The 27,136-nt window shown below is 44.3% G+C and overlaps 1 protein-coding gene across 5 annotated transcripts in view; it reads left to right on the top strand.

Annotated features, from left to right (window-relative positions):
- Nucleotides 1–8,533: 8,533 nt before the first annotated feature.
- NXPE3 (neurexophilin and PC-esterase domain family member 3) overlaps nt 8,534–27,136 on the top strand; it is a 28,608-nt gene continuing 10,005 nt past the window's right edge. The window contains exons 1-6 of one of the 5 annotated variants that reach the window (XM_077821269.1): nt 8,635–8,649; nt 10,768–10,819; nt 11,759–11,959; nt 12,933–13,152; nt 23,042–23,802; nt 24,947–25,020. In XM_077821269.1, coding sequence (XP_077677395.1) covers nt 13,060–13,152; nt 23,042–23,802; nt 24,947–25,020 — 928 coding nt within the window. In that variant the 5' untranslated portion in view covers nt 8,635–8,649; nt 10,768–10,819; nt 11,759–11,959; nt 12,933–13,059. Of the gene's footprint in view, nt 8,650–10,315; nt 10,561–10,767; nt 10,820–11,607; nt 11,960–12,932; nt 13,153–13,243; nt 13,308–23,025; nt 23,803–24,946; nt 25,021–27,136 lie in introns of those variants that run through there. The other 4 variants (XM_077821254.1, XM_077821277.1, XM_077821262.1 and 1 more) reach the window with 4 other exon arrangements.

Genomic DNA, 27,136 nt, shown 5'->3' with positions numbered 1-27,136 from the left:
GCTTGGTGTTAAGTTTATACAAATGTTAGTCACATTTTCTGTAGTGCCTTTAATCTGAAGCTCTAAGTGATTTACAAATATGAAAATCAATAAATCATAGTAGTCAGTAAGGTAGGTATTTTATGCTTGGATGCAGAGAGGTAAAGAGGTTAAGGGCCCACCTTACTACTGATGAAAATTGGAGCAGGACAGGGTCTTAAGTGACTTGCCTAAAGTTATGAATCAAATTGACAGCCATGATTTTTGGGGTCCTGACTCCCAGTCCCCTGCTTCAAACTGTTTTTCAGGTTGTCTTATGATCAGATTAGGAGGGCTTGGAGGTGTTTTGCACAAAACCATGATTTCTGGGCAGAGGATACAACAAATTTGCTCCTCCATTTTTAGATCTTTTGCCTCACATTGTTGGTTGTCCCTGCACAATCTTCTTTCCTCACAAAGGACTAAGGCAATGGATGACATCCTGGGGGGAAAAAAAGCAGAGCTTAAACAGTTGAAGCAAGTAGCTGTTGAGCTGAATTAATTTAGAAGTGCAGAGAGCTAAAGAGTCAAAGCAACATGAGACTTTGCTTTTTTCAAAGTGAATATAAGGTGTGAAAAGGCAATTGCACAGGGGGAAAGGGTAGTGGGATGGTTAGTGCCCAATCAAAATCCTGGGGCACTGTTAGCCAACGGCCAAGGATGTTTGGTGAGGTGCCAGCTATGCCCATTTATACCATCCGTGACTTTAACCGCTAGGACGCACTGTCCCTTCACGGCAGGCAGCCCGGGCTAGGCTGACGGATGCCCCAAGGTCCTAACCACCCGTGACTTTAACTGCTAGAGCTCAGAGCTCCTTCGCAGCAGGCAGCCAGGATTGACTGACACGTGCCCCAAGAGTTTGCCCCGTGGAGGCGGCACAACTCAACACTAGGCTCTTAATACTCTCACCTAATGGCCAGGCTTTAGAGCCAAAACAGCTGAGGTTCTTTAATTGTGTTGGCTGCTTTACAGTAAACCAGAGAAAACAAGTCAGGCTTATGCACAAATGGTTACCAAAATTTATTAAGCTAGATTCTAATCATGTGGTTACAAAATTGCTAGTGCCTACTTATTTAAATGTAGAGATGTTACACACACAAACAAGTTACAAAACTGAAGCCACAATCCCAAAGAAAGAAAAAGTATAGAGCTCTATTTCAAAATGTGTACACTAAAGATAGGAGATCAGGTGTGGGTGCTGCTTACCCTCCTTGCATCTCTCGATTCCAGCGGTGCCAAGCCAGGATCGGTCACTCAATTCCGCAGAAAGACAAATAAGGGACAAGGCGTAGGGACCCTCTTAGCTGCAGAAGCCTTGGGAGGCTGTCACTTATCTGACCAGCAGATATAGTGAAAAGCACTCAAAAATCATGGTGCTGTAGGTCCCCTACTTATACCTCTGTATTCTCTCCTTTCTTATGCCAAATTGAGGCTGGTCTGTCTGGGTGACGCCAGCTTTCGCAAGAGTAGTTTACACTTGCAAGGGAGAGAAACAATAAGTTTCAACTACTGGACATTTCTTTTATCAGGGTAAATATTTTCCCACCTAGGATGTTGGTGTGTGTGCATCAGGCTAAGAGCCATGTCTGTCACAGGGCCTCTGCCTGCTGTGAGCTTAATCATTGTATGTGTTCCCAGAGGCACATTGTAGCAGCACACCTGTGCTTTTCACAGCTTCAAAGGCTGTGCTGGAATATATGTTAAGTGCCCTGTGCCGGCTTCCTCCTGTGTTTCCAGCAATGCTGGTCTGAGAGGCAGGGGGGGCTGGCTGTCTGGCTACAGGCACACAGCCAAGATTTATTTGAAGTACATCATACCAAGGTTCTAGAAATATTTTTAATGAAAAAGAGCAAGATCAACTCTGACTAGGTTGAAGAGCCAGACTGGCAGTTGAAAAATTATAGTTCCAGTGTGGAGTTTTCACTTAGTGGTTAAGGAACCATTTCTAAGCTTTAAGAGTGCTGTACTCTGGGTGGCACATTAGCAGAGAAGTGTCTCTTGATTCACTACTGCAGCCTTTAGTGACCAAGAACCTTCAGAGATGGGGATTTCAGTCCTCCTTGAGCTAGGGCACAAGGTCCAGGAATAAGAATCCTGCCAGGAAATAGAGATACAGAATTACAGGGTAAATTAATCCCCCTCCTGGTACTATAGAACTGCCAGGTGGCTGCCACACAATTCAAAAAAAATTCTAAAGGTCATTTGGATTTTACCAAACCAGCCAACCCACCTCCTTCAAAATATTCTAGCAGCTCAGGACTGTGCAGAGCCATATAGAATTGCTTTGCTAAATTTACACCAGTTAAAGACCCAGCCCTTTTGTCAATCCTGATACTGAAAAAATGAATATTGCTAAAGCCTTTGGGGGCCCCTGTTGGGTTCTTAGAATAAGTATGGGGTGAGTTTGAATGCCACCTTTAAGTAATGTGGCTTTAATACTGCAAATGCTTAGTTCCAATATCAGTCATGTCCATGTTTTGACTTTCATGTTTATAGAGGTGAATGACCTTTTAATCTTCAGACACAGGAGGAAAACAAAGGCATTACTATCTCAGAGACAATTCTATGACTACCCGCATGCAGAAAATCGCTGGTGTAATCTTTGTGGATAGCAATCTGTTCAAACTTGCTGACAGCAGTGGATTTCTTTTTCAAAGTCTCATTTAGAAAGCAGAAAAGTATCTGGTAAATAAATAGAAACCTGAGCTAGGTTGCAAATTTCCTTCTCATAGGCCTTCCTCTATAGGGAAGCTCAGTGGTGCAATACACAGATGTAATACTGCTATGTAGCTAGAACAGTGCACATCCCTGTTGTGCTACTTCTGATAAACTGATTTAATCCTTCTCTTTCCATTCCTTACTTCCTACCTCTGCATTCTGTAAAGAATCCTGTGATGTAGTGTATGAAGGGGTTAAGGAACAGTTGTGAAACCATGTGACTCCACCCCTATGTTACAAGATGGCCTCCCCCCCCCCAGGGGGTTCCATGGGTTAACACCAGCTTCATATATTGCTAATGCTGTGGTATGTATTGGAAAGAATTAAGAATTTCAGGAAGGGTTAAAGGTATGAATGCAGAATAAAAGGTTTCTTCACAGGCAGTGTGACAGGGTTGGGACTCACCACTGCAGCACCTCCTGCTGGTACATCCAGGAATTAGCTCAGTCCACATGGAGCGCACTACATTGGTGGTATCCCATCCATCTTTTGCCCTCCGTTGGCATCTGGACCCACATTGCTTCCTTCTCTCACAGCCTATTCTTCAGGACACTGCTCTCCAGCAGTGCCCCCTAGTCCATGCTCACCCCCTTCCAGAGGGGGCAGGGGTGTTAACAGCAGTCCTTTGACTTTGCCCCAGCAGCCAACCACACCCCCCAAAGTCTAACCCCTTTTGGCAGGGGTCTGGTGCAGTCCATGATAGCTACTCCTAACAGCCAGGTGTAAGTGCAAGCTGGGGGGGGAGACCCAGACCCACCCTCTATTCTGGGTCCCAACCCAGGGACCCTTTGGCAGCAGCCTTCCTGTCTGCCCTCCTTCTCTCCCTTTGTCCATCTCTCTCCTTGGGCTATTTTCCCTTTGCACCAGCTAGGCCCTTTCCTCGCAGCCTAGCAGGTACCAGGCTAGAGTTCCCTTCTGCTTCCCTGACCTAACCAGTACTGCATTGTTCCTAGTGCTAGTCTCCTCACACAGAAGACAGACTTTCACCCTCCAAAGGCCTGGCAGATACAGCCTGCCTTTCGCCTGGGCAGCCTTTATATAGGGCCTAGCCTGGCCCTGATTGGTTGCCTCTTGCTCAGCCATGATTGGCTCCCCGCAGGCCCTCTCTGATGGGCTGATTGGCTGCCTGTCTGCACAGCTGCTCTGTCCTGCTGTAGCCCAATCTGGCCTGGGGGTGGGGCAAAAGGCCGAAGGGGGAGGAAAGGATAAAGGCTGTCACACCCAGCTCTTCCCCCGTCCCCGGTGTGCTCCAGGTGGAGGAAGGAGCTTAAGTGGGAGCCAGATAACTCAAAAGGGTGCAGGCAGGGTAGGAGGATAGACTTCTCCCCAAAGCTCTTGAACAATGTTTGTCTTTTTGACCCTTCCTCTCAGGAATGAGGAAAGAATAGAGACATCCAGAGCCCCAAGCTGAGGGCAAGCCACCCATCAGGGTCCAAAGGTGGGCTGCAGACCCTTCCTATTATGAGGATGTGGGATTCTTTGTATCACTTTGGACTTCATTAGGCTGGAAGGGGGTGAACCAAATTGGTAACCTGGCCTGAGGGCTGATTTGTCATCCACCTAAAGGCTGGCTGTCATGTTATCAGAGAAGATGCTGAAGAAAGGCACCGGGTAAAGTGGGGCCTGAATGTGGTGGACTGCCATTTCAGCATTATACAGAAACAAAAAGGCATCATTCACATGGCATGACCTCACAAGTACACTGTGTGTCAGGTCATGCTGTATGGGGGATAACACTTTGTAGAGAAAAATGGTTAAGCAGGACTCTATGTGCCCCATACATGTAAGGTCATGCCAGTAGGTGTGGGGGCAAGCTGGCAGGAGCAGAAAAACCTGTACTTAAAAAAAAATCATAACTGCACCCTGGAACGGACACCAGCGGTAAGCCCAGCCTCCTATCATATGCCCCCTTTACAGGGATCAACCTCTGTCCATGAAAAAGCATGCAGGGAGAGGGAGTACTTCCATTGGTGCCCTGCACAAAACCAGGATCTGTGCAAGGAAAGATAGGAGAGTGTGTACATGTGTGTGAGGTGGGGAAGTTGTTAACATGCATCCTTACATACATGAGTTGCCCCAATCACTTATTTATTTGTACTGAGATAGCATCAAAAAGCCCTAATTAGGATCAAGGCCCTGTTGAGCATATCTGTACAAATACATAAAATACAGGCCTTGTCCTAACATGTTCACGATCTAGTGACTAGTCACATGAATAATAGTTGCAGGTTTGTGCTCTCTAACCTTTACGTCCTCACTAGGCACAAGACAGCCTCTTTATATGTCCTTTTTTTTTGGAGAAAAACATAATACATTCCTATAAATCTAATATTTTAGACAGTTTAGAATAAATTGATAAATGCTACATGAATGATCACTGGGTAGTGAGATGTCATAGTGACTGCAAGCATTGTGCTTTCGTGATATAATAGACTTTAATAAGTCATAAGTGTGGCCATAATGGGTCAGACAAGAGGTCTATCTAGCTCAGTATCCAGGCTTCTGACAGTGGCAATCTAGTATCCAAAGGCTGAATCGGTAGAACAACTTACAAAAGCAACATGGCTTGAAAGATGCTTAATATTGATCTTTTGTGTCTCTCCGTGATGAATCATCACATTAGCCCCATCCCTGATTTATACTTCTTGACCTCATCTGCTGTGAAATCCGTTTCAAATCTTCCCCTAAACTCTCTTAGCTAAATCTCTAACACCAAACCTATAGAGAATCTAACAAGATTTAATCATAACAATAAGGATCTCTAATTTTGTGTAAAGTTCTATGTACAAGCAGGGCTTCCCAGAGGATTCAGGGGCCTGGGGTCTTCAGCAGCGGGGTCTCGTGGGGGCCCCTGAAAATGCTCGTGGGGGCCGCTGCGGGGCCTGGGGCAAATTGCCCCATTTGCCCCCCCCCCTCCCTTCTGGGCAGCCCTGTGTACAACTCCATTGCTATATAATAATAATTAGATCCTAAGATAGAGAACAAAAATAGACCTCTTTTCAGATTAAATCAACATGTATCTCCTGTTCTACACCTCATTCCACATTTCATCATTTTTGGTGTGAGATCTTTCTTATCTGCATCAGCCTTCTGGTATTGCTACATCTTGCCAACTCTCCCTTTCAAAATTGAATCTCCATTCTCTGTTGTCTCTACCTTGTTTTTTATGGTTTAACTTTACTGCGAGCGTTGCTTCCCTCAGTTTATTCTGGTGTGGTTACACATTGTAAGCTGAACATGCTCATTATAGGAACATGCTCATTATAGGAAAAAAAACAGGATGTGTGGAAATTAATAATAAAAATGCTTTCTTGGGTGGAGAAAGAAGTGTTTGTTTACATTGCCACATCAACAGGAAATGGATGCTGAGGACAGCAGAACGGGGTCACCTGCACGTCCTCCAATGTAATATATGGCACCATGTGCCAGCCATGTCCCTCTGCTATGTACATTGGCCAAACTAGACAGTCCCTATGTAAAAGGATAAATGGACACAAATCAGATATTAGGAATGGCAATATACAAAAACCTGTAGGAGAATCCTTCAACCTCCCTGGACACACAATAGCAGATTTAAAGGTAGTAGCATCCTGCAGCAAAAAAAACATCAGGACCAGACTTCAAAGAGAAACTGATGCATCCGATAAAGTGAGCTGTACCTCACGAAAGCTTATGCTCAAATAAATTGGTTAGTCTCTAAGGTGCCACAAGTACTCCTTTTCTTTTTGCTGAGCTTCAGTTCATTTGCAAATTTGACACCATCAGCTCAGGATTAAACAAAGACTGTGAATGGCTGGCCAACTACAAAAGCAGTTTCTCCTCCCTCGGTGTTCACACCTCAACTGCTAGAAGAGGGGCTCATCCTCCCTGATTGAACTAACCTCGTTATCCCTAGCCTGATTCTTGCTTGCATATTTATACCTGCCTCTGGAAATTTCTACTACATGCATCTGACAAGTGGGTATTCACCCACGAAAGCTTATGCTCCAATACGTATGTTAGTCTATAAGGTGCCACCGGACTCTTTGCCACAATGGGTTGGTGGCTCTCAAATGTTCTCATATTGTGGTTCTCTTTTGTAATTCTCTCACAAGGCCAAATTTTCAAAAAGTGTTCAGCATTCTCAGTTGCAGTCAGATTTTCAGAAGAGTTTAGCTCTCATTTAGGCACCTAAATAAATGGCTGTTTTTAAAATAATTCCTCACATTGATTCTTATGGCCAAGTTTTCAAGTGTCAGAATGGCAGCTACTGAATGCTGAACAGTTTTGGAGAATCTGGCCTAAATTGTGAATGCTGAGAACCTGAAACTGTGGCTTTGAGCTCTTTCGAAAATCTGACCCAGAGACTTCAGCTCCTGCTTGGTTATTAAATGAAAAAATAATTGAATGAGACTACAAGGGAGATAGAAAAGTTAAAATTAACTTGCCTTAAGAGGATGGTTTTAGCTGTTTACTTACATTCCTCTCCTGTTATATATCTGGGTCCCTTATTTTCTATTCTAGCATGTAGGAATTCCTATTTACCAAATCTTCCTGCCTGAGTTACAGCCCCCTCCCCTCTCCCGAGGTCACTTTGAAAATTTGGAACTACAAGTGAGGATGTTTGTTAGCTAAACGTCATAAGGATACCCAGTTTCTGTTGCATCTGCGTATTTCACTGTAGTTGAATTCGCAGCACAGAAACTTATGGGAAAGAAATACACGAAGCAGCTCTGCAGGGTCCAGAAACGGGCTTGTTTTTATTCCTAGTTGAGATTGAAAGAAATCCGAAGGGACTACAGGGCTGCACGTAGCGGCAGATGTCAGTGTTGGATCTCTGGTCCAGCCTACGCTCTTGTGACAGATTTCAGAGTAACAGCCGTGTTAGTCTGTATTCGCAAAAAGAAAAGGAGTACTTGTGGCACCTTAGAGACTAACCAATTTATTTGAGCATGAGCTTTCGTGAGCTACAGCTCACTTCATCAGATGCATACCGTGGAAACTGCAGCAGACTTTATATATACACAGAGAATATGAAACAATACCTCCTCCCACCCCACTGTCCTGCTGGTAATAGGGGGGGTGGAGGGTGAGAAAACCTGGATTTGTGCTGGAAATGGCCTAACCTGATGATCACTTTAGATAAGCTATTACCAGCAGGACAGTGGGGTGGGAGGAGGTATTGTTTCATATTCTCTGTGTATATATAAAGTCTGCTGCAGTTTCCACGGTATGCATCTGATGAAGTGAGCTGTAGCTCACGAAAGCTCATGCTCAAATAAATTGGTTAGTCTCTAAGGTGCCACAAGTACTCCTTTTCTTCTTGTGACAGAAACCGCTTTCCAGAGCCCCTGAAAAGCGCTTGGTGTGGCTGTTGGAGACCCCTTGAAGGAAGGGCAGCCGCAGCCAGCACTAGAAGCCAGGGGCTATGAAGAATGCAATGTAGCGGAAAGGGGACGTCCCGTGCAGGACGCAAGTGGAGGGGGACAGGTGCACGAAGCCGAGGGGAGACGATGCCAGGGTAGAGGCAGCCATAGCGAGCCCACAGGCAGCCTGCGCACGCCTCATTGGAAAACGACTACAGCCAGGCCCGTGCAACGCTCAGGAGCTGTCGGCACCGTGCGCCGGGGAGGCGGAGCGATGCGGGCGGGCGGGAGCTCGCTGCGGTGGGGCCGGGGGCTGCTGTGCAGGAGGGGCGCGCCGGGCTCTGCCCAAGCTGCAGGGGGGCTGCGTGGTGCGGTGTAATAGGGGATAGGTGGGGGCAGGGCTGCTGACGCGCTTTCCGCAGCCACCTCCTTCCCAGGGTCAGTCCCGCCCAGTTCCCGCCTCCGGCCGGCGCCAGCCAGTGTTTGTTCCGCCGCGCGGGGGCGGGGCGCGGGCCGTGGAGCGCTGGGAGTCGGGCGGGGACGGCGCTGGCTGGGACCCCTGGAGCCGGTGAGCGAGCGAGCGGGGCAAGGGTCCAGTGCAGCCTCCCCTTGCGGCGGAGGCTCTAGGAAGTCCCCCCCACCCCCCCCCCCCCCGGCGTGCTCGGAGGGGGGATGTAGAGGTGGCTTCAGGGCTTAGGCGGACTGGGCTAGTGGGGTTCAGGGGGGCTGGTGTTGGGCCTGGCGGGCCGTCTTGGGGGAGACTAGCGCTGGGCTGGCGGGGGCTGGAGTGGGGTCTGGGTGCGTGGCTAGGAGTGGGGTTTAGGAGAGGTGGGGAGACAAGGGGTGACAGTGGGTGAGCTGGTAGGGTGCATGATGAGGTACCAGGGTGCTGGAGTGAGTGGGGTTTGTGCAGGGCCAGATTAACCTTTTGTGGGCCTGGCGCCAAACATATTTGTGGGCCCCCATTGAGGCAGTGGAGCATGGTGCGGGGAGGTCAGCCCCCAGACCGAGGGGCCAGCCAAAGGCAAAGGGGCATGGCAAGGGCGGCCCCGCTCTGCCCAGCCCAGTGTGAGGGCACTATTTCCAACTGGCAGTTGCCAGATGCACAGTGGCCCTGTGATGCCAGCATGCCCCTTCCCCTCAGGGGGACAGGCCCATGCCACAGACCCACTGCCCAACACCCCTGGACTTCCTGTGACTAGAGCCCCGCTGGACCCACTATGTCCAGTGCTCCCCCAGAAATGTACAGTACCCTGCACAACACCTCCCCTACCTACAGCCCCACCACAACTGCCCAGCACAGAACCCCTATATTGCCCCAATACATACATCTTCCTTGCCCCCTCACAGCCCAGCAAACCCCGAGACCCCATGCCCTGCCTCCTGGCTGCACTCCCCTGCCCTGCTGGGAGGTGACTGTGTCTGCTGGGCTGAGCAGGCAGCGCAGCCAGGGCTGGTCCCAAGGCCAGGAATTGCTCCGTCCCTTCAGGAGTGGTGTGATCAGCCGGCCAAGGCCTGCCCTGGCCGGGCTCCCTCAAGATGCACTTGCCTGGAGGGGCCCAGCCAAGCGCGTCCCCCCCTCCCCACCCCATCAGCTTCCCCAGGCTGAGATTGGCCAGGCTTCTGCACCAGTCCCAGGCAGTTCATCTCCGAGGAGACAGGCGGGGCCCCACAGGTCTGGAGCCAGAGGTGCACTGGGGTCCTGCCAGGGGGCAGTGAGGAGCAGGGGGGTGGGCCAGGGGAGTAGAGGAGCCCTCGGCCAGCAGGCAGGCCGAGAGGAGCAAGTGGTAGGCAGGGGGAGGATCGGGGTCTCGGGGTACAGTGCAAGTGGAGTAGGCTGGGGCCCCTTCTGAGCCTGGGCCCGGCTCCAAAGAGCCACTGATGCGATTGTAAACCTGGCACTGGGTCTGTGGGGTTGGAGTGTGTGTCTAGGGTCTGGGTCTGTATCCACTTCTGCAGTTCAGCTCTTGCTCAGCTCAGACTTGCCATTTATAAGCCTATGCGTTTTAGCAGGTGCACTTGAGTACCTGTCAGTTTCATCCCAGTTTCCTCTGCAAGGTGCTTCCAGCTACTGCAGATGTTGAAATTTACTTGCAGCCTCTTGAAGGGTTTTATTCTGTGTGCAAATGAGGAAACCTACCAGCACACAAGATGTATGCAAATTCGCCTGTGTATCCTTATAGCAATGAATTTATATGCTTGCTCCGGGAATGATGAGTGGGATAAAAAAGAAGATAAATCTTGAAGCCCTAATTAAATTGGTAGCAGCAGTGGCTCCTTCTTCCAGTTCACACCCACTGCACATATGGACCGTGTCCTTATAAAATGAGATTAGACACTAGCTGAGTCATATTTGTGAAAGCTGTCATGCTTCCCTGAAAAAAAGCTCATTGCAAGGAACCAAAACGTGGGCTCTTTAACGACTGGAAGTGGGTACTTCTTCATCCATCAGAATGTTGGAAATATCCTCTTTTCCATGGTATAATAATGCATTTGTTTCTATCCCTCTAATGGCAAAAGACATGGGACCTTAAGCATGTCTTTATGCATAGAAAAGCCATCATTGGCCCAGGGTTGAACGTTAACTGTATTGGACCTCAAATGGCGATAACTTGGGTCAGGGGGAGAAGAGTCTAGTCAGAATTTGTTGGGAGGACATTTCTTTAGGAGACTTTTTTTTTTTTAGAGCAGTCCATTAAAGTTTCTCAGATGGTTGGGATGGAAGAATACACTCAAAGGTGCTTGATAAATACATTGAATCATAAATCTCTTATCAATTTATTGTATGACTATCATTTGTGTTTGCCTGCCATTTCAATTATACTAGTATGTGTATTATACCTTTGTATTTTTAAAAAAGATTTCAGGATCAAAACAATCAAGTGTCTCTTTGTTTTGTTTAGAAAATATATAGAAAGCATCCTTCAGGAATGTTGCACAATATTTACTTTTAAACAAATTATGGGGTGTAGCTTGGAGTCTTTTTTTGCCCATGTCCATTTAAATTGCTTTTTGTTACTGCACTGAAAGCATGTCAGAGTGCAGAGAGCAGGTGCTGTAATTTGATTTAAATATGCAAACCAGATTTTCTTGTTGCTGTAAAAACAGTGCAATTATTGTATTGTACTGCAGTTGACTCTTGAGCTCTGGTTTTTCAGATTACTGTAAAGATAGTTCTAACAAAGCTGCAGCTTTTTGTATGTTCAGTCATTAAAACTTTATTAAAACCTTTTTTTTAAATGGATACTTTGCCCTGGCAGTCATAGTTCATCAATCAAAAATATAGTGTGATCTCTGTAATCTCTTTGGAAAGCAGTTGAAGTATAATCTCGATAGGAGTGCTTGTAAAGCAATTCCATGTGCATTCTATTTTATTATTACAGAATATTACCGATATAATCAGGAATCTTTTATTCTATGTGCATGTAGTGACTTATTTAAAAACCGTAACTGTACAGCTGTTATCCAGTTTAGCATGCAATCTTCAATTTAAGCATCCTTCACTTAAATTTTTAACAAATAGTCTGACTTCTCAATCAAAGTTGATCTAATCGTATAACTCTATTGAGATACTTTGTGGTTGTTTATACTAGTCAAATTGCACTGAGAATATTTTATTTTAAGAAGCTAATGTCTTTTGACTCCTCTTTTTTTAATGACTACTCTCTGTTTTCAAGTGTCAAGTTGCACTACAGGAATGGTGAACTTGTATGCAAAAATGACTCCCAAAATTAATCCCAAAGGAGAAAGAATGATGTAAAACTGAGGATGCGTCAGGCTGTGAGCATTTTGTCAACAATTGTGGATAAATCCCTGCCCCTATAACATTTTTAAAAAAATCTAACAACATTGAGGAAGCTCTTTACATTTCATAAAAGGTAAGTGTCTATGTTGTTTAACCTTAAAAGAACTATTATAAAAGAAATATTCATAGTAATTGGTTATAAAAATAATCCTCCCTGATCTTCAGTGCACCCCTTAAACATCTTTCTATCTTTTTTCATGTCCCTGTGAATGGAGACTGTGTCTCTCATATAGAAACTTAAAAGATGGTGCAGCTTAACATAAAAAAAAATGGTGTACTTTGTTTCATAAATTTTCAGTTAATGCTAAGACAAGAAGTTCTGATTAATACAGATGACACTTGTCTAATTATCAGCTTTTATAGTTGCCTTTATGTTTGGGGGAAAAACTAACTTGCAATGTTTGTATGGGGAAATATGTAGGTTCCGATCCTGGACTCTGGCAGAGTTGGGGGGGAATTTTGTTTGAAAATAGATGAAAGATTGGAGCAGCAGTCTGTCTTGGTCAGTCTGTCCCGGATTTGAAGAAGACTAGTAATCATTTGGTGCCCCAATCTGAGATACCTTTAAAGGAGCCTGATTTTCAGAAAGTGCTGAACACCTGCCCTGTGCAAATCAGGTCCTATGAAGGTGTCTCAGATTGGACATCTAGAAATGGAGATAACCTAAGTCACCAGTCACTGCTGAAAGTTTGGCCCCTTTGGGATGGATTGTGGCTTTGGAGTCAACCTACATTATGAGTACAATTTCTATTGTTAGTTACAGGCAAGAGATCGTGCAACGCTCTTCTATGGGTGATGCTATTAAGTATAGGTGGCCATGTTTGATTTTATGGTAAGATGGTGAGTCTAAACACTGAAGGGCGTAACTTAGTAATGTAACTGTGAGTATTGTCTAGGTAAAATAATAGTGCCATAAAAATATATTATCTAGTCTATTTTTCCCTTTCTCCTTGGTTCAGCGTTTAGACATTCCTAATTCAATGTTAAACCCAACATTCTCGAATATATCTAGGGACTTAGTAAAATCCTTGTAAATGCATTCACAGGAAGAGACTAATGAAGTAGAAGTCAACTGAATCTCTTGTGTAATACTGAAACACGATGACATTGGTGCCTGTGGGATATGGAAATCATGACGGCAACTAACATGGTTGAGAAAGACATGAGTGGACAATGTGGCCCAGTTTCTGTAGACTACAGGTTTTCTGCATGAGCCTAGCAGTGCTGGCTGTTCTGGTGTTGGTGCACAACTTCCATCAGTTTGAGGTGAGTCAAGCAGTTTTCTTTAACAGTGGAAGAGGTTGAGTAACAGTCTTCCTGTTTAGCTTATGCCGCTCGGGGAGAATTCTGTGGGACTGCATGCTGCAGAAAACGCCACTTCTCCCTGCAGAATTCCTGTGCTTCCCTGCAGAAAACAGCAGGTAAGCAAAGGGAAACTGTGTGGGGGACGGGAAATGATCATGGGTGCAGTTTTTTGGTAGGGATTGCCCCCCTAAACAGAAGCGAGCCATATCTCCACTCCACTGACTTTGCAGCTGAATGCTGCCTCCTGGGTCCTAGTGCCAGTCGAGCTCCCGTTTTGTGTGCTGGGAGCCTTCCTGTTTTCTGTTAAACAGTGAGTGCTGGCTGTGGGGGTGGGGGAAATGTGGGAGTGAAGGGAGGGGCATGGGGCAGTGCGGGAGAGGGATGAGATGGGGAAGAAAACGGGATAGGGGAATCGTGGGGTGAAGCAGGAGCCCGGCATGTGGTGTCCCCTTGGCAGGAGCTGGGGTTTCCCCATTAACGCATCAAACCCTCACTCTGACAAGCCCTATCTGCCTACATCTGGACCCCCGATCAGCCCCCCTTCACCCAGACCCCCACCCCACTGAGGCCCAACCAGCTGCACCTGGACCCCCCACCCCATCAAGCCCACTCACCCAGCACCCAGACCTCCCCACTGAGCCCCCAGCACCCAACCCCCCCGCTGAACCCCATCTCCTCACACCCAGACACCCCCCCCCCCGCTGAGCCCCAGCCACCTCCACCTGGATCCCCTGAAGAGTCCCATTGCCCCTGCACTTGGAACTCCCAATGAGCCCCTGTGCATCCAGATCCCCCACTGAGCTGCCTGCACCCAGATTGCCCCACACTAAGCCCCTCCACACTTGGATCCTGCTGAGCTGAGCCTGCCCACCAACACCTGGTGTGCCTGGTGCAGAGGGTCAGGATCCTGGGGTGTTTCTGGGTGAGACCCAGCCCTTGCACTGTGTCAGGGTTGGCTGCAGCCTCGCTGTCGAGTCCCTGTACCAGGGGAGGTGGGGGTTTAGGGTGATCTCCCACTTCAGTGCAACCGGTGGCTTGTGCTCCCCACTGCTATGCTGGAGCCACATTTATTTATTGACAAATAAAATTTGTAGAATTTTAACATATTGTGCGCATAATTTTTATTTTTTTGGCACAGTATTTTTAAATTTTTGGTGCAGAATTCCCTGAGGAGTAATATTATGTTTTGACTACGGCTTAACTGTAGTTGATATACAATTTCTCTTCCCCAAATCTGTGTTTGGACTAAATAAAACAGGCAAACTATACTTTCAAACCACATTAACCTATAACACTTTAAATAACTGGTTTAATTAACATTATTTCATTTAGTTTACAATACTACCTGAATTACCTTTATGTATCAACTTCCTGCTGTGGTGCTTTCCTATCTGCCAGCTCTTATTGTTTATCACTTTGCCAGTAAGCTCTTTCTGTAGTATCAGTACTTCCGCTTTGACCTTCTGTGTAAATTGGTCCCCACTAAACGATAATGTGTCCATTTCCTGTTGCACTGCTCATTCTTCATGTGTTATATATAGGTCTTGTACATACATTTTCTCTGGCTTTACGTGTGCTAACGCTCTCTTATCAGAGTGTTGTCCACGTCTTTTTGTGTGTGGGTGTGTGACCGATGCCCCAAAAGGTCCTTGTGTAGCTCATACTAAAATCATATTACCAGTGAAAGTTTGTGTTTGGCTTTGTTCTTGTTTAAGGTAGCTCTTAGAGGTCAATGAGACAGCGGTTGGTCTACTCTTCTGTTTACATCCTAATCTCCTTTCATCCAGAATTGCTTCATAATAATGTTTATCGGTTATATCCAGCAAGTTCAGTCCATCTCATCCCCTCTTTCTCCCATCCTCCATTGTTCCATACACAGCTATCTAGATACATTAATTTGACAGAATAGAACTGCTACAACAAAGGGGTTTGTGTGTGCGCGTGCGTGCGTTAGGGATAGAAAGTATTAATCTCCCAGCAATTTGAAATTTAGGATTCTGGCGCTGAAGAGAAATGAAATTTTTTATATTAAATAACTGTTAGCCGGGTATAATTGGAAATGCTTATTCAACTTTTATTCAATCTGTTGAATATGTAGTACTCTTCTCAAGAAGACTGAACAGCATCTTGCAATAAATGTTTGTTATGTTTCTGAAGTTATATGTTCATTTTGTTTTACATCAGAATTTTTGTGTTACAAACATTTTGTTGCTTGCCAGCTTGGTGAATGCTTTTGAGCATCAAATATTGGGACACATTTTGTTACATATGGGGAATAAAAACAGCATCATAAAAAGTTTTTAAAATATTCCAGCTTTGAAAGTCAGCACATATTAAGGCTGTCTCTGAGCAGACGCATTTAAAGTTTCTGGCCATGGAGGCTGCACTGCCTTTCATAGTTAGATACTGTGCAGCCTAATCTTGACTCTCAACAAAGCAGATGTCTTCCTGTTTTCATAGATATTTGGATGATTGCATTTGGCAACTTCCCCACAAACGGCTGCAAAAATCAAGAGCGAGCCTTTCGGCTTTCATTCTGTGGATTCCATTGTCTTCTACTAAGCACTGCATATTTGTGTGTGTAAAAAATATGCAGTGCTTAGTAGAAGACTAAGGTTAGTCTTTAAGAGGGGCTCTTAGAAATTAACACAGTTTCAGTTGATTGTGCTAAAGCCAAATCTTGTTGGGGAGATACACTAACAGCTGTTTCTAAATGCTGAATACATCTAATTCAAGTATTATCTTTAAATGGACACTTAGTACACAGTCTGACATTGAGTAGGACACCATAGGTTTCCTTTGCTGATCTTCGCAACTAGTTCTGTTATCTACCAAATAGGAATTTGACATCATAACTGATTTTTACAACACAGTGGGTTAGGCAGACTGTCTCGGGAGTGTCAAGTACCTTTCCTATGGCATTTGCTCGTAGTGAAAACTGGTGATCTGTCTTTGTTTCTTCTTTTCGTTTCCTGTTGCTATCTCTTACCGATTTTTCATTTACAGTAGGATATTGGGCTATTCTTGTCTCTGGCAACACATTTAATTTTTTATTACTTGTCCTAGAAATATATGCTCTGACTCTTATTTTTGGGGATTCAAATTCACAAATACATTTTGGGGGGAGGTATGTTCTCATATATATACCACATTGTATAAATCCCACATTCCCCAACCAAGTTATATGCTGCTATTAAATCACTCCAATGTCAGATACATTCAAAAGGTTCTGATTCTGTTATTGTCCTTGACTTCTCTAAATGCATCTGCTGCAACATTGTTTCTTTTTTGGGGGCATAGCCCTCCAGTCAGTTTAGCACAGGTTTATATGTTGATATTCTTCAAATGAATAATGCTCTCAGAAAAGATCTGGTTTGAGAGAGCTTTTAGAGAATCAGAGGTAGTCAGAATGCAGTTTATTCTGGAAGTCTCCTTTCCTACTGATTACTGTTTAAAATGTGGATGCAGATGCAAACCACTTATTGTTTAATAGTCTAGTGCTAAGAAATGTCACTTCTCTTTGAACTCTTTCAGCTAGCTTTTTAGCTTCAGTTAAGACCTCGAGCTGCCCATTAAGTGTTTTGATAGACTATTTGCTTCTTAAGGCTGAGCTGCTCCCATATTGAGATCCATGGTTAAGTGCTGTATTATAGTAACAGATGTGGTGTGGTTCTTGAAGATAAAACAGAATGAAAGAATATTCTTAACTGTCTTCTGTGGAGCATTAGGTTGTTGCATCAAAGAGGTGACTTGTTTATAGAAAGCAAACAAATATTTACATACCAAATGTTACGTGGACCAACAGAGCCACTTCAGGATTGGTTAGGAATGTCCTTGGGTGCCCCACTATGTGTGGATATCTCCCAATTTTCTGTGTGTGTATGACTGAGGTGGGCAAGGCCTGTGGGACTGTGCTGCCTGGCCCTGAACTCCCGGCCCCTCCACCGCAGTCTCAGCTTGCCGCGCGGGCAGCACACCTTGCACCCACCCACCTCCCAGGCTTTCAGGGGGCAGTCAGGGGACAGGGAGCGGTTGGATGGGGCAGAGGTTTTGGGGAGGGCATCGGGGGGTCCCAGGAGAGGGCGGTGAGGGGACAAGGAGCAGGGCGGGTTGGATGGGTCAGGGGTTCTGAGGGGGGCAGTCGGGGTGGAGGGGGGGCGGGAAGTGGGAGGGGATGGATAGGGGGCTGGAGCCAGGCTGTTTTGGGAGGCACAGCTTTCCCTACCCAGCCCTCCATACCGTTTCGCAACCCTGATGTGGCCCTCGAGCCAAAAAGTTTGCCCACCCCTGTTTTATGAGAACACCTTTTGTAATGCCTTCCTGTTATATATTGCTTTCCTCAATGACCATCTGTGCTTCTCCGTCATTTGATCTGTTAGACCAGGTGTTGTATCTGTATGAATTAGATTGTGAAAGCTTTGACACAGGGATTCTGCAATATGTTCTCTATTAAGTTAAGTTCACCTGGGCATTATATATAAATTAGTAACAAACCTTCCTAAGCTTGTTGAAAAAGATTTTTATGGAGAATAGGGAGTGGGGGGGCAGAATGCTTCTGCAGGGATGAGAGACGACTGATTCCTTTTGGTAAACCTGATTCATTGGTATGTGGAGTGAGACAGAGCTGAAAACATAACAAGATAACTACATTAACATTCCTTTTTCATAGCTGGTGCAAATGCCAGGGAAAGAGAATGGCTATCCCCACTCAGCTAATGGTTGTTTTAGGGACATCTAATGCTGCTACTTTGTGGTGTGGTGAGGAGAGGAAAAAATAAGCATTTGAGTCTTCAGTGTGGTCAGTTCAGGTTACCTGCCTTTGAAGAGCTTTTGCAGCAGAGGAGGAAAATTTTCCCTGGGGATACTGATATTCTCCTGAGTCAGACTGGAATTTCTTTGAAAGAAGTGTCCAACAAACCTGAAGTCTAAAAGTAGTGACTTAAAACCCGTGAGGTAAGGCATCCAGGACACTGCATACTAGAGGCTTATGGTGGTCCTTGGTGAACAAGGATAACATGCCTTTCTTCTGTGTTCAGACTTCTCAGCTTTAAAGCATAGTGCACTGATTGTTACCTCAGGCTGACTAATGCCAGTATGTGTCTGCAAAACTTAACAAATACCTTATGTAGTATTGTTGGCATACAGGAGGCTCAGTTGGCTGTAGAGACGGTGCTTGTGTGCTGCAGCTCTTCTTTGTTACAATAGAAATGTCACCTGAATAGTCACACAGCCACCTTAGCAGATAAGCAAGAGTGTAGGCAGGGCTGAAAGCCCCATGTGTAGATCAGGTCACAGTGTTTCTGGTTGGGATTTCTCTCCAGGGATGCTAAAATGACACTGTGCAATGAGGCCATACCTAAGCTTAAGGAGTTCTGCTGTCATTCCATTGATTCAGAGCTGAAATCCCTTTGAAAAATCCAAAATAGCTTCCTCAGCCCTATAAGCAGAATGTTTGGTGTGGAATCAGGTTTTCTATTTCATGGAGAGAGATATTAAAACAGAGTTTTGTCTTGCCCATTTGGAGATAAATGTGTATTTGGCCTAACTACTTCCAGTGATCTGGAGAATCAAAGCCAGAATCTTTACCATACTGCTGGGGCCATTGTACCATTTGGGTTAAATATTGCACCAAGCTATTAATATGATTCTGTCCAAAAGTGTTTTACTTTTCAATAAGTGCGCATATCCTTTGGCAACAATTTCTTGTGCAGACATTTTGGTTTTGTTTGTGCATAGGGAAATAATCATCCAATAGGACTAACGTAGTGAAGCAAGTATTTCTTTATGTAACACCTAATAATGTGGTAGCTGCTTTAGGTATGTGCAAATCCCTGCCCTGGATGTGCCAAGTGAAACATAAAGCATGATTAAACATAACAATTACTGAAAGGATGAGAATAAAGTACAAAGTTTCTGTTGTCTGGGTCTATAATATTGCAGTGCAGAGTCTTAAACAGTGCTGCTACTTATTTTCCTGCTCCTAGATTTTAACATTTATCACTGTTCAGGGCAGCTGTGTCCATATTCCCCCTTTCTGCTCCAGCAAAGGCACCCGCTCCCAGGCTTCTACACCCCATCCATCACCTCTCTTGGGCAGAGAAATATCTCTTCCCCCTCGAGACCTGGATTTTTCCAGGCTACGCTATTCCTTGCCTACACTGTGAATTACCCAGCAAGTGAGACTGCCTCAGCAGTCCTGCTCTGCCTTCTTCTCAGAGACAGTTATTGCTCACAGTTGTGTTACCACACAGCTCTTTCTAAGCAAGCAAATTTATATTAAGGTAAAAGCGCTACAGAGAAAACATATTAAAACAATGGAAGAACCTACCTTCATGCTAATAAGCTTACCGGAGATCACTCCCAACTTCAATAAGAGCTGTTGTGCAGGATCAGTCCTTCAAACAATGAACTCCTAAGAGACTTAAACCTAATTCAGTAAGGTTAGTCCAGGAAGTTGCCTTATCTGTCATTACAAATTAGGCAAGTCTTTGTGATGTTGTGAAGGTCAATAGTATAATTGGGTTAAGAAAAATATTAGATACGTTCATGGAGGATAAGTCTATCATTGGTTATTAGCCCGAATAGTCAGGGATGCAACCCCATGCTCCAGGTGTCCCTAAACCTCTGACTGCCAGAAGCTGGGACTAGACAACGGGATGGATCACTCAATATTGCCCTGTTCTGAAGCATCTGGCATTGGCCACTGTCAAAAGACCGGATACTGGGCTACATAGACCATTGGTTTGACCCAGTGTGGCCATTCGTGTGTTCTTAGGTCAAGCCGACGGTTCCCAAACATCCAAGACAGCCAACCAGCTCTAGAAAGTTTGTTTTTTCTATAGGGTGTTAGCTTTTTAGAATTGTCTTCAACATTTAGAAAAACTTATTTACATAGCATCAGCCATGTGCTGTGATGTCAGAAATGACCTGTTCCTGTCTAAGCCGGCAGTGAGTAGGCACAAGGTACAAAGGATATGATACTATAAAAATAAGATGACTAAGCTATTGGGTTGGGCATGCTTTGTTCCATATAGTATCTTCTATATTTTTATGGGGATAAAAATCTCTTGAAGGAAGGAGTAGGGTGTTTACTCTTCTCCACACTTGTTCAGAATTGGTCTCTAACATTTGGACACTTTTTTCCTCCCCATTGCGATTTGTTGCTTTTAATGTTATTGTGACGAATGCTGGTTTGCAACAATGAGACATCCAGATATGTTAAGACGTGCTAAGAATTATAACTGAAACAGGATTATGGGCATTAGAACAGAGTTGAAGTTTCATCTGCTTGGAAGCATACTGAAATTTTAAAAGGATCTTTTTCAAACTTTTCTATTCCGCCCTGTATTGGGTGCTTACCTGGATGGTCAACTACAGGTTTTCATTTGTACATGAGAGGGTTATTCCCACACTGTAATTCCTCCCCACCAACCCTTCCTCAGAGGCTCCACAGGAGGTCAACTAATCCGTCCTCCAAGTAGCGTATGTCTCAGGCCTTTTGATGCAGCTTTGGGTCATTTATTCATGGAAACTGTGAAGCAACTTTGTTGCCTTCACAGTGCTGTCATTGTTGGCCAGTTTTTGGAGAGTTTAGCACCTGAAATTAAACATGAGGGCAATCCAGAAAGTCATTAACTTTTTAAAACTGTCTCCCAGACCACTGACAATAGGACATAGAACATTTCACCTCTGTGTTTCCAGTTTGAATCCATCTTTGGTCAGTGGAAGCCAAAAGCCATTGCTATCCGATGGCTTTCTGGTTGTGTGGGTGAAAATTGATCTCAGTCCAACTGTTAGTGGAAAGTGGCCACATCACAAAAGATGTCCCATCTGACACTAACGCGCTTTGCACTGCTTTGTACATTTATTGGTAAACATGGCAGAGACCAGACACTGAAAGGGCATGGTATCTTCTGATTTTGAAAAGTGTACCCTCCAAGATAGTACTGTGGCACGCTAGTGGGGCAGTGTGAGGAAGCTTGCAGTGCCTGTATAATGCCTGTTGTGTGGATAAGTATAAGACTTCCCAGGACTGCACACCGCCAGCACTACATTGAGACTAAAAAAAACCCTCTGCTAATGACTTAAAGTGTATTCCATGCATTCTTATTCTTAAAAATATCTAGTACCCAGAAGCACATAAGCACCTCTAAGAGCATAAAGACACAATCCCTGCTTGGAATAGTTGAAAATTTAAATAATGATAGTGTGGGGAGACATATTGGGAATGGATGAATAAAGATACAAAATAATGTCCTGTGCTACCATGTCATGTAGAGGATTGAGTTACATTAGAACTTCACTAATTCTCATCAATTACTGGGAAATCCACTGTATTTCTGAATCTTGTGAATTATTGGGCAAGCAAACAAAAATATTTGGTTTTGTTTTAATAAAAAAACCTTTCTATTGTATCTTATCTCTTTTTGGATACTGTAGATCTATTTTTTTGAAACTTTATAAAGTATCAGAGGGGTAGCCGTGTTAGTCTGTATCCACAAAAACAACGAGGAGTCTGGTGGCACTTTAAAGACTAACAGATTTATTTGGGCATAAACTTTTGTGGGTAAAAAATCCACTTCTTCAGATATTTTGTAAAGTTGATGAGGCATTAGTAAGTAAGGTAAAGAGATCTCACGTTAAGCCTTCACCAAGAAGTAAGAAGGGTTTCCCTATTTTGTGTATCAATTAGCGAGGTTCTGTCACATACAGGAAAATATCTCCATAACCCCTGACTTGATGCATGTTTGAACTGAGGTCTGAAGCTGGAGGGTGTACTTGGCAAGTAGAAGCCACCATGAATTCTCTGGTGTCTTAATGTTTTTCCTAAAACTTATTTTTGGGAATACTTTGATAGCTGAAATTCCAGCAACTTCCTTGGCCCTGGTCTACACTGGCGTAGCTGAAGTCGGAGTATCTTAGGTCGACTTACCTGGCCGTGAGGATGGCAGCAAGTCCACCACTACCACTCCCCCATCGACTCCGCTTCCGCCTCTCACAAACTGGAGTTCTGGAGTCAATGGGGAGCGTGTTCGGGAATTGATTTATCACGTCTAGGTGAGACGCGATAAATCGATCCCCAATAGATGGATCACTACCCGCTGATGGAACACTTGATCTCTGCTACTTTCTCCCCTACAATGTTGTGTTTACTGATTTAGAGCTTTAGCAGCATGTGAAATCATAGTCTGTCCTGATCAATGCTTTCTGGGGCTTGTCACTCACTATTCTATTTGTGTAACCACTAACCAGTTCATGTGTTCAGTCATGTCTTTCAATCATTTTTTGAATTTCTGTAACTTCTTTTAATTCTTGACTTTAAACAAGGAGATGCATGTTTACACAAGGATGATGAAAAGTAATGTGGGGTGACTAGACAAATACAGCATGATCGCCAAAGGCAGTGGGCAGTCTAAAAAGCATGCAATGTGCAGGATCAGTTTTGTCTCTGGAGTAATGTAACCAACTTCCCTTGCTTCATGTTGGTGATAAATTTGGCCTGTTGTGCCTTAGTTTTAAAATAAAACATTAGATAACCTTTATTTCTTAGGCAAAGGAAGGAAGCCTTATAATGATTACCTTACTGATACTTTGCTGCATGGATGTTCAAAATGTAACCATAAAATCTCTGGGCCTAATTTTCAGAGCCTTTGTGCAAATGAAAAATCAGGCACCTAGTTTCTCAGAAATCCTAAGGTGAATATAATCATCTTCTGTGTTCCTGTGAAACTAAGATATTTAATCACCACCTACACGATCCAAAACAAAGCACAGTTTTTATGGTTTTATATCCTGACAAAACACTTGTAATGTTAATAGCCTATTTTCTAATAGTCCTCTTCCTTTGCAGCACTTGGATCACAACACGGTCTCGGGGTTAAATTGGATAATAGAGACCAGTGACCAGCAGTCTTCATTGCCAACAACTAAAACTACCCGAAGGCACTACTGTGATTATGAACATCAAACTTTGTCCAAAAGAGAACAAGCTGAGGAGGAATCCTTATTTGCTGCTATACAGTGGCCAAACCCCCCTTTAGGTAAAATCCCATTTATAAGAAGCACTGATCCTGCCCACAGCAGTTTTGTGATTTTGAATTCCCATGTGCGTTTCAAGGTGGGAGATCAGTTAGAGGTGCTTGTCCACATGAAGGATTTTCAAGGCAAACCAAAACAGTATGGTGGAGACTACATACAGGCAAGAATTCACTCTCCGCTACTGAAAGCTGGAGCAACGGGAAGGGTTGTAGATGATCAGAATGGGTTTTACAAAGTCTTTTTCACTCTACTTTGGCCAGGGGATGTCAGAGTCTCTGTGTCTCTGGTCCACCCCAGTGAAGGGATACAAGTCCTGCAGCGCTTACGGGAAGAAAGGCCAGACAGAGTCTTCTTTAAAAGCTTATTCAGGTCTGGTAGTACTTCAGAAACCACTGTATGCAATGTGTGTTTGCCTGGAGAGCTTCCTGTCTGTAACTTCACAGACCTCTTCACTGGTGAGCCATGGTTCTGCTACAAGCCAAGAAAACTGTCCTGTGCCAGCAGAATCAACCATGCCAAGGGAGGATATCAAAAGGGCCTTCTGACACCTTCTGAGAGTCTCTTTTTCCAAACGTATGTATGTTCCTAAATATATGCATAAGCACACACTTTTTTTTTTAATGGTCCTTAAGTTATATCTGTGTCTTTATGTTGACAAGATCAAGCAACAAGTTAGTTGTAATGTTGATGAAAGGTGCTGGACTGACATTTCTGGAGATCAAAATCTTCTCTTTATTTGCAGAAACAGATACTGCTTAAGTAGTAGCAGCGAAAGTTTTCCTCATGCTGCTCAGCCTGCATGCTTCAGTCTTAAACTGAAGAAACTAGGAGAGAGGTAGTGGAGTCTCTGTGCCCTGAAGTTAGTACTAGGCTTGTCTACTGACACTGATGAGTGTTACTGCCACTGTGATGGTGGTTGGGTTTGTTTTTTTTTTGTTTTGTTTTGTTTTGTTGGTCCATTTATTTCAGTCATAATTTCAGTTTATGTTCATAACTCTTAATATGCATTTGGTACATACATTACATAAGAATATTGATGATCAGTGTTGTTAGTGTTCATATACCTCACAAGGCATATTTTGTACAAAAAATATTTCAGTAGTGTGTGAATACAAGGGTGATTTCAGTCACAGTAATTTTTTCTTAGAAAATCAGCATGTTGTTGCTAAATTGATTGCCCACTGTGCTCTTCACTCCTTCTCAATCACCATGGCCTGAAATGACAGCAAATGGGTGCATGATAGTCTTCAATTATGAATTATTCCTATAGTAGAACTGGAGGTTACTGTGTAGCATCTATGGCTCTGCCTTCCCAATACAAGAATGTGTGGGTCTCAGCCAGGAAAATCCCATCATGGCTTAAGGACTCCATGGAATCTGTGAGGTAGCTCCCCTAGTGACTTGTACAGACTTCTGATTGCTAGAAGTAATGTACCCTGCTGGCTTTGTGCAAGTAAAAATGGGTTTATAAAGTCAAATCTAATATCCTAGGACTACCAAAATGTTAAATCTTTGGCTAAGTGGGATTAAGAGAGTTGTCTCAAGGAGATTAATACGTACTGATTGGAGCTTTAGAAAGTAGGCTGCGTCTTAGAAATAAAAAATGTATCCCACATGCGGTGTGTACACACAAGTAAGGAGAAACTAATGCTAAAAATGAACTTGAAATATCCAGCATTGCTTTATTACATTTATATTTTTCTTACTGTTCTTCAAGTGATGTGAATATCAAAGTGCCAGTACTTCCCAGTGGCCCTGATTCAGTAACTGTGGAACCCTTAGGATTTACAGGTAAAGTGTGTTTTTAAATATTGTTGTTTTGTAAATCATAGTGAAATCAATAGAAAGGGAAACAGGCATGATTAAATAATACTGGAGACTTTGTTTTCCCAGCTATTTGGCAAAAATATTTTTTTAAATTTATGCATTGAATACAATTAGATGGTAAAGCTCTTTTTTAAAAAACTATTTATTTAGGAAGTATTAACAGGTTTACAAATCTTTGCCATGTAAATAGAAACTAAACAACTTACAACTGTGAGCTTTTGTTTAACGAGGCGTCGTCTAGGAATGGAGTCATCAGTTGATCGTACACTCTTCTGTCACAAAAAGAAAAGGAGTACTTGTGGCACCTTACAGACTAACAAATTTATTTGAGCATAAGCTTTCGTGTCACAAACTCTCTCTTACTAGGATTTGTTACTCCTGGGGGAATTCTGCTCCACTGCGCATGTGCATATTTAATGCGCTGCGCATATTTTAATCCCCATCCATTCCTCCTCCTCCCCCCCCCACCAATAGCCTCTGCCAGAAAGTTGCTGCAGTTCCACCTTTTGCCCACCAGAGGGTGCTATGGCACGAGAACAGAGTAGCCACTCTCCTGCCAGCTAGGGAAAAGAGGGAGCCTGCAGTGCCTTCTTCACAGCACCTGTCAGGCCAGGTCAGGAGATGGGGGATATGGAGACAGACAGCGTGGAGCTGCTGGGGCTCACAGACGGGCTCATAAGGTCTAGTGGGGGAGGACAGACTGGGGCACCTCCTGTGGGGCAGAAACCCCAAGATCTCCCTTCCTGCAGGCAGAAGCTCCTCCAAACAGGCTGGTGGGCAGAGAATGGGGAAGGGGGGGGCAGAGGGCTCTGAGAGCTGCACTCTAACTGTAAAAGAGCTGCATGTGGCTCACAAGCCGCGGTTTGGCCACCCCTGTTATATGTTCACTGCACAGCTCCCATTGACTTCAGTTGCAAATACTCAGACTCAGGGTCTCAAGCTGGGCATTAGAAAATGAGGAACACACAGTTAGTGACCACTTGTGAAAAATTTGGTTTAGGTGATATGATGAGCATCAAATTGGACCTCTGTGGCAAAGGCAGGGTTAGAAGCCTCCAGGGCAGTATAAAACTGACTCAATCATGAGACCATCCTTCTCTTCCTGCAATTCCTTGCTTCATTCGCTATGCATCTTCCAACTTCTGCAGTGAATGAAGGAATTGTCACGCTGTCCAGAGTGGCTCACGACTGTGAGTGCCAACCTCAGGGCAGACTGTCAAGAAGCAGGGCAAAACCCCCAGTCTGGTTGTATATTCTATAATTAGATGTCTCCAACCCATTAACAAGTATGAACTCCTCAAGCAGTATAATAACAGGTTTCAGAGTAGCAGCCGTTTTAGTCTGTATTCGCAAAAAGAAAAGGAGTACTTGTGGCACCTTAGAGACCAACAAATTTATTTTAGCATAAGCTTTTGTGAGCTACAGCTCACTTCATCAGATGCATTCAGTGGAAAATACAGTGGGGAGATTTATATACATAGAGAACATGAAACAATGGGTGTTCCCATACACACTGTAACAAGAGAGTGATCACTTAAGGTGAGACATTACCAGCAGGAGAGCGGGGAGGGGTTGGGGGGGACGGGACGGGACACCTTTTGTAGTGATAATCAAGGTGGGGCATTTCCAGCAGTTATCAAGAATGTCTGAGGAACAGTAGGGGGTGGAGAGAGGGGGAATAAACATGGGGAAATAGTTTTACTTTGTGTAATGACCCATCCACTTCCAGTCTCTATTCAAGCCTAAGTTAATTGTATCCAGTTTGCAAATTAATTCCAATTCAGCAGACTCTCGTTGGAGTCTGTTTCTGAAGTTTTTTTGTTGAAGAATTGCAACCTTTAGGTCTGTAATCGAGTGACCAAAGAGATTGAAGTGTTCTCCGACTGGTTTTTGAATATTATAATTCTTGACGTCTGATTTGTGTCCATTCATTCTTTTACGTAGAGACTGTCCGGTTTGACCAATGTACATGGCAGAGGGGCATTGCTGGCACATGATGGCCTATATCTCATTGGTAGATGTGCAGGTGAACGAGCCTCTGATAGTGTGGCTGATGTGATTAGGCCCTGTGATGGTGTCC

Source organism: Eretmochelys imbricata, chromosome 1 (assembly GCF_965152235.1).
Source record: "Eretmochelys imbricata isolate rEreImb1 chromosome 1, rEreImb1.hap1, whole genome shotgun sequence".
NCBI classification, from domain to species: domain Eukaryota; kingdom Metazoa; phylum Chordata; order Testudines; family Cheloniidae; genus Eretmochelys; species Eretmochelys imbricata.
The sequence above is the reverse complement of the archived record's forward strand: the minus strand, read 5'-3'. Positions and strand labels throughout refer to the sequence as shown.